The sequence below is a fragment of the Anabas testudineus genome, chromosome 16 (assembly GCF_900324465.2).
Source record: "Anabas testudineus chromosome 16, fAnaTes1.2, whole genome shotgun sequence".
NCBI lineage: Eukaryota > Metazoa > Chordata > Actinopteri > Anabantiformes > Anabantidae > Anabas > Anabas testudineus.
This window is the reverse complement of record NC_046625.1, coordinates 21,379,257-21,392,018: the sequence shown is the minus strand read 5'-3', so window position 1 is coordinate 21,392,018 and position 12,762 is coordinate 21,379,257. Positions and strand designations below refer to the sequence as shown.

General features: G+C 39.8%; 1 protein-coding gene across 2 annotated transcripts in view; it reads left to right on the top strand.

Moving 5' to 3' along the window:
• cep76 (centrosomal protein 76) overlaps positions 1 to 8,091 on the top strand; it is a 9,710-nt gene extending 1,619 nt beyond the window's left edge. For both annotated transcript variants that reach the window (XM_026373341.1, XM_026373340.1), the window contains exons 5-13: positions 74 to 259; positions 1,476 to 1,573; positions 1,778 to 1,906; positions 2,106 to 2,297; positions 4,711 to 4,877; positions 5,169 to 5,328; positions 6,509 to 6,682; positions 6,936 to 7,153; positions 7,797 to 8,091. In XM_026373341.1, the coding sequence (XP_026229126.1) occupies positions 74 to 259; positions 1,476 to 1,573; positions 1,778 to 1,906; positions 2,106 to 2,297; positions 4,711 to 4,877; positions 5,169 to 5,328; positions 6,509 to 6,682; positions 6,936 to 7,153; positions 7,797 to 7,935 (1,463 nt within the window). In that variant the 3' untranslated portion in view covers positions 7,936 to 8,091. The remainder of the gene's footprint in view (positions 1 to 73; positions 260 to 1,475; positions 1,574 to 1,777; positions 1,907 to 2,105; positions 2,298 to 4,710; positions 4,878 to 5,168; positions 5,329 to 6,508; positions 6,683 to 6,935; positions 7,154 to 7,796) is intronic.
• The last annotated feature ends 4,671 nt before the right edge of the window (positions 8,092 to 12,762 follow it).

Here is a 12,762-nt window from a genome sequence, read left to right as displayed (position 1 = left end):
TTCATGTGTGTTTTTTGTATTTACTGTTTTAACCCACAAATGAGTTCTGAATCATGTCATCACTTCATTGTAGGAGAAGGTACCAAAATGGTGGATGCGACCACCATGCTGTCTATGTGTGACCCGGTTCACTTGGTGCTAATCAAGACAGACACCTCTAGTGAGACAACACTGGTCTCGTCCTACTTCCTGGACTGGAGGGCAGTTCTCAGTTCACCCAGTGGAAAGACATGTTTCGCTGTAGAGCTCATGGGAGTTGGTGAGGAAGCGTGATGTTGCTGCAGTGAATTCAATAATGAATAATTAATTCATTTTATTTTATTTATACCACTTCTTCATATAAGAGCATTTATTGCAGTTTATTGCTAGAGTAGAGTAGTTGTCCTTGAGATGAAGTTAATTGGAGCTCACCTAAATCTAACAAACATAGTCTTTCCTCTTAAGGGAAAAACTACACATTCAGTGTACCTGAATGCAACTGTGCTAATATAAATTTATTTATTAATTTAAACTATCCAGTTGCTAATACACCACTATTGCACTGCAACAGTCCTCCCATTGGGGTACAGCTTGAATTATTGGATGCAAATGCTTGGATGCTGAATATGTCAACATAGTTTCTATACCAGAGCTTTTTGTGTTTTAAATTTAAGTAACACAAAAAATAATTTGAGGAGCTAAACAATATTTGATTCTTTAATATCTCATTATTTCTATAGTGTATATCAGAGTCCTGGCCCTGGGATGGGATCTGCAGAAAAAAAAATAATAATAAAAATTAGCTGTTGTCACATTAATAAGGATACTCTCAAGTTTTTTTTATTAAGGCATCTGCTCTTTTCCAGGAGAACATTTGCTCAAACATTGTACAATTTTTAAATAGGGTTTCGAGGAACTTGCATGTTACTGGATTATTTCTGTTTCATGATACAGTAACATTACTTTTACTCCACTTCATTTAAGCTTAAGTTACTACATGCTTTGCAGATCTCGATTCTTAATACAGAATATAACCAACTAATAAATGGTTATGTATAAATATGAATGAAGCAGCTCTTAGTACTTGTACTGGTTAAAATCCACTGCTCATTTCCCAGCTGCTGTGTTTGTTCCACACCACATGTCTGAAGTAACACAAATCGTTGTCTTTGTTTATGTATTCATTTATTTTTTCTAATGATCACTTAGTTTTTTGCCATAAAGTTTGAACTAACCTCGACTCTTGTTGTACAATCATGCCATCAACCTCATCAAATTGAAATAGCGTTTAAAATACATAGTTTTCTTAGTGGAGTACATTTTTTAGAGTATGTACTTAAATTTGGAATCATACTTCTACTTGTATTGAGTACTTCATAAGACAAATACTTGTGTTTTACTTGTGTTTGTGTTTTACTTGAGTACTTGTACCACCTATGCGCTTAAGTGATGTGGCCACAGCTTTCAGTAGCATGTGTATGTGTGTGTGTCATTAGGAAGTGAATGTAAAGTACCAGCTGGTGTTTTGACTGTCAGTCTGGAGCTTTACCCTCCTCTCACTGAGACTCTGAGCACAGACATCATCAGCACACAGGTCAGCACACTGGAGTTTATCCCCTGTTTATTCATCTGCTTTATTATTTATGAATAAAAGGAGCCGCTGTAAACAAACAGTGAATGAGTACAACAAAATTCCATTGATGCTGTGAACAATCAGTCGTCCTCAGAGGCAATATCATGATAGAAATGTAAAAGCGCTATATCAAGAGTATGATGTTACTGTCTATTTTTTATTCAGCAATCACTGGAGAGGCAAAGGACGGCAGAGAAGGAGAGGCTCTTCTTGGTTTATGCCAAACAGTGGTGGAGGGAGTTCCTTGAGATCCGACCATCACACAAGTCCAAAATGGTCAAGATCTTTGCACAGGTTTGCCTAAATTCACATAGTGTTATTAAGAGAAACAATGTGCAGTGAGAGAAGAGAATGTATACTCAGACACAGTTTTCCACTCATACGTAGGTTTTTTAATGTGCAGTCTTCTCATATTGCGAGCTACTGTAGGGATTAATGAATCCTGAACTCATGATAGTCATACCTGTGGTTTTGATACTTGGGCATTATGCAGGATGAGAATGGCGTCAACAGACCAGTGTGCTCCTACGTCCGCGTCCTGAGGGCGGGCCGGCTGCTGGAGAGTCCTCGACAGGCGGCTCGCTTTGTCAGTCTACTGGCCCACGAGAAGGCCCCGGTGGTGGGAGGAGGAGGAGGGAAGCAGGAGCAGTGGTGCACTTTGATGGCTTTCCTGTGTAGAGGGAAGGTAAGGAGAAATGGCTTCATGAGAAGACACTGCAGCTTTAAATAGAAATCATACAAATCCTGTTTTTCATTTGGTCTACTAAATGGATGAATGTGAAATTCAGAAGAAATTCCATAGATATTTTTGCCTTAGTTAGAACTAAAATACAGTGCGAGCTATAACAGACCTCAGCATACTGTTTATTTTCTGACCAGTAAAGTGAGCCGTTTCTGGAGGAGTTGGCTGTATCAGTAGTTTTTGTGTATCACCTTATCTGTGACATGCCATCTTTGAATATGTGTAAGGCAGTTATCCAAATTTTCCATTTGGACTCTCTTCAACAGCAGCATAGTCATGTTATGACTATTAATTATTGATATTGCTAGTGCAGCCTTTATTTGTTTCTCTAACAGTCCTATACTGTAGTGCTAATGAGAAAATGTGGCATGGATAAATTGTTAAAAATTATTTCTTAAAAAAATGTTTTAACTAAACAACATGCTCCAGAATGTATTGTGTTTAAAACCTATATACAATTCTTAAATCACATACTGGCGTGAGCAACATTGTGAACAACAAAAAGCCTTTAACACAAGGCATCATATCATGAACTTCTCTCTGTCATTTAATGGAAATGCAACTGAAGAATAAATTGAAAAACCTTTCTTGGTAACCTCTTTACTCTCTTTACATATTTTTCCTTTGATTTACATCAGGTCACCCTCCTTTCACCCTTCACCCACACAGATCTAGTGCTGTAAGGGTTCTAATACTGAAACCATGATACAGTCATTCACATCCACATCTCATGGCATGGTTCTGGAAGGCAGAACTGCAACACACATTACAGAGTTTAGATCATCAGTGTTGTGAGATGTTCAGGGACAGTACAGATTGTGGGCCACTAGTGTTCACCTGTGCAGTTCATGACCTCTGAATGCCACATGGACACTTCTGCAACCAATCTATTCTTGAATTTCTATCATCCAGTGACTTTGTGGTCGGTTTGTTGGTCCATTGATTAGTTGATTGATTAATTGTCTCCTTCAGACTATTGTGAGCAGATGATGTGCTTCTCCTGCTCTCAGTATCAGCACTACTTTAAATCTTTTGCAAGCCGTGCTCTGTGTGATAGATGCGTAGAAGTTTAGTGAATGCATTACATCAATGAAGAAAATCCCATTCATGCCCTATAAGGGAAGATTTTGTTCCGCCACAGAAACTCTGTTTCCCTGCGATTATATCGACTGCATTTCTGAGTACTACCAGTTGTGTCATTTCTGAGGAAGAAGGATTTACGCAGAGTTGCCTGACTAATACATTTTCATCTCTCAAGTAGATAGTGCCGAATTTCCCAGACCACCACAGGATAAATGTTTCCTGCCTCTCGGCTGGCAAGACAGACACAACACAACTCTCACAAAGTGGTCCACGTCAGTTGTGATTTATGAGTTTCATTCCAGAGAAAATTAATTCAGCCTCATCAGTCCCCAGCCTGTTCTGAGGCTGCCGTCCACAGTATCACTTCTGGGGAACATCTATCATTCTGACTCACCCGTAGCCTGAACCAGCACACACAGCAGCAGTAGCAATCCCTTGTTCAACCAGAGCTTCTTCACTGGAAAAATTGTACAAGTGAAATAAGAGCTGTTTCTTGTCATGGAGGATTTGATCACTATAGAGCCTGTTTCCTCTCCAGCAGACCTTTCTTTTCTTTTAGGAAAGGCTAACAGTGTTTGCAGGATATTGAGTTTCTATTAGTTCACATTTGTAGTGGCATGAAGAATAAGATGAGCAACAGGTATAGTGTGAAGACACCAGTAAATCTGTCCAATTATCTGTTCTTGAAATGTGGGTACTTAAGGGTCACACCCTTTTTTTTTCCCCGCTTATTGTTTCTTAACAGCTTCTGTTAATTTTGTCAGATTCCATCTAAGTGGAGTCATTAAAGGCAGAGAAGCCAAAATGGCATTAAAAAAACAATATACAAGTTGTAATAGTTTGTGTAATTTGTAGACTTTGATAGTCATATACTTGGTCCTACACGTTTGCACTATAGCCTGTTTATAAGAAAAACTAAAAATAGATTAGTATGGAAGTAAATCCTAGTCCTTTAGGAGCAGTATACTGTACATAAATATAAAATAATCTCAGCGCAGCGGTTCACTTAATAGCTTTCAGGGGTCAATGGTATTCCTTGGTGAAGCAGAGTGCAGTGCCACCACATTTAAAAGAACATGTTGCACCCTTACAGCTTTGGATGTGATACTCATGAAAATGATTTACAGAATCTGTTCCCCTTGAAGTGCAAAGCTATAATGTGAGTGTAATAGGAGTCAGATACAGGTACATCATTCATAGCTAATGTTAGAAGAATTCTAAACGCCTTTCATTCCCGGGAGCATCTGAACGCATCTCTGTCTGTCCTCCGCAGGGGGACTGTGAGGACCACGCCACCCTGCTGTGTAGCCTCCTGCTGGGCTTTGGCCTGGATTCATATGTATGTGTGGGCACAAAAGCCAAGGGAGTGCCACACACCTGGGTCCTAACCCGCGGTACAGATGGGAGCATTACTTTCTGGGAGAGCCTCACAGCACACAGGTTACAAGTCACCTTCTTTTACTACCCCCCACCCCCCACCCGTCCCTCTGATATCGAACTAGAATTTCCACTGTGGTGTTCTAGTACTGTGGTGAACTTTTATGAAGTATTTTAGGATACTAACATGTCTAACATTTCATTTATTTGATTTACCACATGTTATAATCTATTTATACAATATAATTGTGCAAATAATAATTTCACATTGTTATTTTATTCACTCACAACAGCTGTTTCTTAGTTGGTTTGTAATGGGGCTCAGTATGCCTGTTATCTTTTTTGTGTTGTCAGATACCTTCATCGGCCCATAGATCCAGATGCCCCACCCCTGGCCCCCCAGCCCAAACCATCATCACCCTATCGCACTGTAGGCTGCATCTTCAACCACCAGACCTTCCTGGCTAATTGCCAGCCGTCTGATGCTGTGGATCTTTGTGTCTTTGACTTTCAGGTAAAAGCATGAAGTCCCTTACACTTCTCCCCACTGTCATCACCGAAGTGACTAAATTAATGTTGCAATACCATCTGAAAGGGTTGTGGTCACTCAGAAAAGTCATTGTTTTCCATTAAAACATGTGGTAACAGGTTTGTAAAATGGTTTTCTACTTTCCATTCAAACACAGGACTGATGTTTGCTGATGAGGGGCCTCTGTTTGTCTAAACGGATATTCCATTAATAAACAGCTAATTCAAGCTACTACAGTCACTTATTACATTAAGAATGTCTACACTATGTTTCTGATCACTCTAATGTTATCAAATCTGAATTTATTATGAAAACAAGGACATTTTAAAGTGACCCCAAACTTTCATAGTCCTTTGTTGTATTTATTCATTATTAAGGCACTTCTGTGTTGAAAATGTTCCACTGAAATATCGTTATGCTGTTCACATTTCTATCACTCACATATATTGAGTTAATAGTCAATTTGGTCAAATGAGTTTCAATATAAAAATAATTTCAATAAATAAAATTTATGCTGTGTATCAGATGGGTCTGAGAAGATTTAATTTAATGGATAGTGGGCAGATGTAGCACAGGGCAGTGGGCTTATGACTGAATGGTTGTCACAGTCATCAGACAAGGGACCACTATTTGAGTAGGGAAATTTGATCTGTAACATTTTAATTCATCAGTAACTGCTGTCCTGTCACGTTACCTTAAAGCAGTGCTTCTCAATTATTTTCTGTTACGCCCCCCCCTCCCCACGACACAGTATACCTACCGATCGTCTCCCACCGTAGCCAAGCCGAGAGCTACATAACATTTGTCATATTTCCTCGTCTTTCAGGTGACTTTCATTTCTCTCATTACCTCTCTCTCTTCTCTCTTTCTTTTCATCCCTGTTAAATATTTTTCGTTGGTGTCTCTTGAGGGTTTGTTCACTACATTTCAAACCTCCCGCTCTGTGCAGTGCGCATACGCGCATATTCAAGTACGACCAAAAAGCATGTTTCCTGGTGTCACACGCACCGCCCCCCAGCATCGCACCGAGAAGCACTGCCTTAAAGTGAGGCACCAATGCCTCCCCCTCCATCCACCATCAAGGGTGTAGTGGTTCTACTGTGTGAATAGAAAAGGTGAGCCTAAAGGAGAGCATCAGCTAAATGCTGAAGTTTTCTTCCTTCAGAATCAGTCTAGGTGGAAGGCGATGAGTGAAGAGGCTCTGAAGTCTGTTTGTGCCCCGGGCTCCACCACCTCACTGCCCCCTCTTCCTCCGCTGTGTGCCCCGACTTTGGATCCTGCTGCTACCAGCAACCAGCTGGAGCTGGAGATGCGCTACCTGGTCTCTGAGCACAGGAAGGTAAAACACAATGCTGGACTGAAAATGTAGAAATGAGCTGTTACTTGTCATTATGCTCTTAGCCAATGATAAGTAAAAGCTATTGTTTAGATAGTCCCTCAGTGGCCCAAATTTCCTGCTTCTGAAAAAAAGTCCAAATTGTATTAAGGATATATTTCAAAATTACAAGTTGAATAGAATATAAACCTATATTGTAAATCGTAATTGGGAAATTAACTATTTTAAATGTACTTTAAAATACTCTGTCCTCCAGGACCTGGGGCTGGCGACAGTGTGGGACGACCACCTGTCCTATCTGCTCTCTTCTGCCTTGTCAGCCTATGAGCTGGAGCGCTGCACAGGTGTCTCCTGTGGTAACGAGGAGTTTCAGGATGCAGTGAGGAGGGCGGTGCCAGATGGACACACTTTCAAAGGTTTCCCCATAAACTTCCTGCATTGCAATGCTCGTAGAGCCTTTGCCACCTGCCTCAGGTAAGATATGTTTTGAACAGACTACTTATACTCCTGCATACAGATTTTTAACTGTTCATGTTTGTCACAAAAATGACCTGATAGATACAACCAGAACAGAACTGTAGTGGCTTCAGAACAAATCTGTCTGTCTGGCCCTTGTTTCCTTGAAAAAACTGGATATTATAACTAATATATGACCATAAATGTGCAGCACACAGAGGTCTGTACATACTGCAGTGTGTGAAACCCAAGGCAGCACCACAAACTCACCCTTTTGCCTGTGAAAATATTCTGTTTGCATAGTACTTCAGGCCTATAACAACAAATCCCTGGCAGTGTGCAGTGTATTGTAGCAGATCCTGACCTCAGATGTCCCAAGAGAGAGGAGAATTTCCCTACAAAGACTCAAGAATAACATATCCACTTTGTGCACCATTTTGTATTCTCTGCTGTGTCCTGACCTGGTGACAAATTACACATTTGAATAACATCATACAGCACCCCTCTCTAGTTATTTTGTGTATTGAATTCATAGTTTATCTGAGCATTTAAAGGTTCAGGAATGCACAGTGACCAGTTTCAGCTGTCTCTGTTTATCAGAAATTCAAGTGCTGCTTTGAGGAAATTTCATGCCCTGCGTGTCTTGTCACTTCCTGTGTAGGTCTCCCTTCTGTGAGGAAATAGTGTGTTGCCGTGGCGACCATATGAGGCTGGCAGTTCGTGTTCGGGTGTTTGTCTATCCAGAGAACACATGTGCAGTGTGGCTCATGTTTGCATGTAAATATCTCTCTGTACTCTGACCAGGTGTGTTTTGTTTATAGCATTAGGATACCTGCACCCACAATGAGACTAATCTGAAATTCTATGATGCTCAGGCTTTTATTTTCTAGTCATTTGTACAGATATTTACATTCAGATCTTATTTTTGAAAATAAATCAAACTTTGTTAATCCTACTGTGTATTTATTAGACCTTATTAAAGACAACCACCCATTTTCCATAATATTTAACAATTATTAAGGATTTATCTTTGAATGTAAAACATTGGTCTAAATAACTGTATAAAATGCGATGCATTGTTACAGTATTCCACGGTGCTTTCAATTCAGTTTTCACAACAGAATTTTAAATATGACAATTAAAACATCATCCTTACATTGTTACATCTCACGACGCAGGATATCTGAACATGAATCACTTATTTTCATTATTTAAAAATGTAAATGATCAATTCATATTCACAAACTGATTATTAATTCAAGATCAAACAAATGGCCAATGCACTTCATTGTGTAATCAAAAAACATTACTGAATCAATTTATTAAGTCTGTTTGGTTTTAAGGTTTTTTTTTTAGTCCTAACATATTGAACCTATTGTCTATTACTTTGTAATACTTTAACACAACACTAGATGGCGTGTTAAGACAAATGCTGGGATGCTGGATGCACTTTCCTCATGGCCTGCTCCACACAATACAGGAAGTACACTTGTGTGCTCACAGCTCTTTGGAGCAACTTTAAAGATCTGAAAACATGACTGTAGAGACTTAATGTCTGATTAAGCATGATGAAACCAAGAATTGAATCATGAGATACCCATAACAAAAAAATTATCATAAAGACAGTAGTGGCATAATTTAATATCTCTGTGTTTTATCTACTTAGTAATTCGTGTTTGTTAATCATTTTGACTTTGTTAAAGATCACCATCACATTTCATGAATAATTTATGCAGTAATCCAGGACATTCTTTCTCTCTTTCTCCTCGCTATATGCTGCAAAGTCCTAAAGTTATTTTCCGCTTGTGATGCTGAAGGAGAAACTGCAGCAAAGCCGTTACTCAGGCTTTAAAGCCACTAACATCCCACAGGCCATTGTTGTGATTGAAAGTGAACGCGTATGAAATCGCAGAGAGGGCGAAGTGACAGCTGTGTGTGAGCCACTGAGCGAGTTACTGTGCAGTTTGGAGAAGTCAGCTCAGAAAGTTCTGCTCTGTTAATTGACGCGCAGAGGGTAGATTTGTTTTCATGGAGCACTTTGCTCCACTTCTTTTCTGTTTTGTTGTTTTTTGTTTTTTTCCTGCTCGGTGCTGTTTGGAGTTCTGGAGGAATCATTGACACATCACCCCGAACTTTTACAAGAAGCCTGAGAGGATGGCCAATTAATTCAATTTTTCCGGGACCTCATTTGCAATTCTGCATTTGCCCTGGAGTTGTTGAACACGAGGATCAGGAGGGAGGCTGAAAGAGCGAAACAGAGAGCTAATGAATAATTCCTCCCTTCTTTTTTTTGTTCCTGAATGCCAGTCATACACATGTGCCCCCTCTGCTCCTCTCATTACTGTATACCACAGGAAGAATGTACAGCAAAGGAAGTGTTTGATGCTGGCAACTCAGGCATGTTTTCAGCCCATATTAAGCAGCAGCGCTCAGGTGTAATTGACTAATAGGTCCTGGGGGACAGGAGCTACTGTATAAAGCAGTTTCTTGCAAAACTGAGTGGAACAAAACCATCACTCACACCTTGCATCTCAGCACTGCTGCTGACGTGCCGTGTTTGCGTTCGGGTGAGATGTTTCGAAATAAAACATTATCGTTTTTTTTTTTTTTTTAAAAAGCTGTTGGTGCTGTTGTAAGTATCACATTGAAGCTCTCGTCATATGTGTAGGTGAGAATGTGCATGTTTTTTAATTGATCATCCAAACAGTTGATTATGTAAAATGAATAAAAGCTTTACTATATTGTAAATATCTTTGCAGTCTTCATTGTGGTCATTATTTATGGTAATAAACAGGATATATACATAGAGTGAACTCACAGATGGAAATGAAGTCCTAACTCCCAATGAATAATCCACATGTAATTTTTCACACGTATAATTGTCTTCCTCTTCCAAGGTGGCATAAACTGCTAATGAATATTTAACATCCACTGACAATTCACCTGCAGTTCTAGTTCTGTCAATAGTGCTACCATCACTGTTTGGAATGGTGTCGATTGGAAGAACTGCACTGTAGCTTGCGGCCAAATTTAGCACATTACTGTGTCTTTGTTTATTATGCCTGGCAGTCAAATATTATTCTTCAGATGGTGTTGCAAAGTATCAGATCGATAATAGAGAAAATCATGTGAGGTATATTTTTAATCACCAGAAATATATGAATTTAAAAAAAAAGTATCACAATATGGATCACAGTAAAGATTTGTAAAACATCTACACTACTTATGATCCTAACTGATGATTTGGCATCCAGGAAGACAATAAACTAAATAATAAATAATACTAAATATTTATGGAATGGTAAATATACTAAATATACAAATAATTACTTTTTCATTTTTATTTATAGAAAATGTGTTTCTGTATGTTTTTGTTTCTTTTTCACATACATTTTTATGCTAACACCAGAGTTATAACTGTTATTTTTAATTGTTTATCTGATTTATTTTGTCTGATTAAATAGCAGAAGAATGGGATTTTTTTGTTGGAAGCCACACGGTCTAGAACTGCCACTGCTGCTTTTACTGTCTAAACCACCCAAGTTTACCTAACTGGAATAAGATGATCTTTTCTACAGACCTTCATGGTGCTCAGATTATCAGTTTTAGGCTTAAAACTTAGCAACAACATCCATGTCAGCCATAAAATATCCAAAACAGAGCACATGAGGTCCATTTTCTCAGGATATAGCAGGTACAGTGCAGCTTTGCTGTAGATAAATCCATTAAAGTGTGCATTTGTAATTTTGTTCCCATGTAGTCGTCTGCACAAAATAATCTGTCTGACAGCTTTGCAGCAATAAGAAACGAGTTACCAAGGCCAGTCTCTAGTTGCAGAACCACCTCATTATTTTGTTGTCACCAGATGAACCTAATTCAATGTATAGGCCTTGGGCTCAGTTAGAGTTTGTCAAGTAAATGAGAAGACTAATGGCGCATCTCCTTATCAGTGGTGTTTTTCACTCGTGGTAATATATCTACCAACAGACACTGATGTGTCAACTAATTACCGTATTTTAGCTATTTAAAAAAGGAGAGTTTTGATGTGGAGCTCGGCAGTAATTTTCTTTAGGGCTCTAGTCTTTGTGTGTGTGTGTGTGTGTGTGTGTGTGTGTGTGTGTGTGTGTGTATTTACCATCTTTGAAAGACACAGGTGCTAATTAACGTAACATAATAAAATGACACAATGGTTGTTACTGATGTCCCAAAAAAGAAAATTCATACAGTACTTGTTGTTCCTTCAGATATGGCCAGATATTCCACGGGTGCTTAAAAAAGATACAATTTGATTATGTTAACATCAAAATGTTGATTCTCCTCGTATCTTCCTGCCACCCATCCTCTGGTATCTGTGCCTCGCTTTCTGTTGTCTTACATTTTTGAAATGTAAAAATTCCTGCAGGGGGTAAAAGAAGGAGTGGGAGAGAGATGGAGAGAGGAGCGTTGGGCATTGGAGAGAAAAGTGTTGCATGGCCTGGAGCCTAACGGGTAATAAAGTCATTAATTCAGCTGATTAAGTTGGCCTTTGGGTTAAAGAAAAATCATATCCGTCTCCCTTTGAGATGTGACTGGGGAAGCACAGAAGAGGGAGAAGCCAGCTAATTAGCGCTGAAAAACAGGAGGGGGGCCAGAGAGGGAGCTGGGAGACAGAGAGAGAAAGAAACTGTTTGTGTGTGTGTGTGCGCGTAATGGGAAGAGATGGATGCAGATAGGTGTTAAGACTGAACTACTAATGAGGCATGTTTGGGGTGACGGAGTGACAAGCTCATCAAAACGCCTGCTTTCCAGGCGAGCCGGTCCTCTCAAAGAGTTTGCGTGGCTACCTTTGAGCCTGATTCCTCCACTTCATAACGGGAAGAAAGAGAGAGTGTGGGGGGAGCAGGGGGAAGTTAGGGTGAAATGTCAGCTTGCTCGCTGTTTAATGAGCTTACTGTTGTTGGATGCGAGAGAAGAAAGCGAAAGGGAAAAGAGCAACAGGAGGTGCAGACAGGATCCTCAGCTCCACTCCACGCTCCTCTGAGCGATGACACCACCTTCGTAAATGCAGGAACTTGAGAAACTGTTACGCTGTACAGCTCTGGGATGTTCTGTAAGAACATCTGTAAGAACAGGGGACCAGTGACATTTGGACCAGCTGACTGCTTCATTTTATCTGACACGTTTCTTCTTAATAAAGTTCACCTACAGTCACGCAGAAAACAGTTTGTGGGTTGGAGAAGCGATGCAGTTAATCATCATCAACAGCACCACTGATTGGAAATTGCCACGTCTCGTCTAGCTGTGCCGACTGCGCCACAATGTACTTCAGCTGTAGTCGGTACATTTGCAGAATTTTCTGTTTTAACTTGAAAGGCTCGAGTTTGTCTGTTTTCTTGTGTGTATTTTGGTTTTACAGGCAACAAAGAATCCTGAACTAAAGTGTCAAACCTCTCTACGAGTAGAGAGCGTGAGACAAAGTTTCACAGGAAGTTTCCAACACAGGGTCTTGGACATATGATGCCGCACAATAAATTAGGTTAGCATAATGTTACCAGGGACAGAATGTAAAGGATATAACACATTACACTTCTTCACCCCCACCCTTCACTTTCCCACTTAGTAGAATCCAGACAGGCAGCACATCAGAG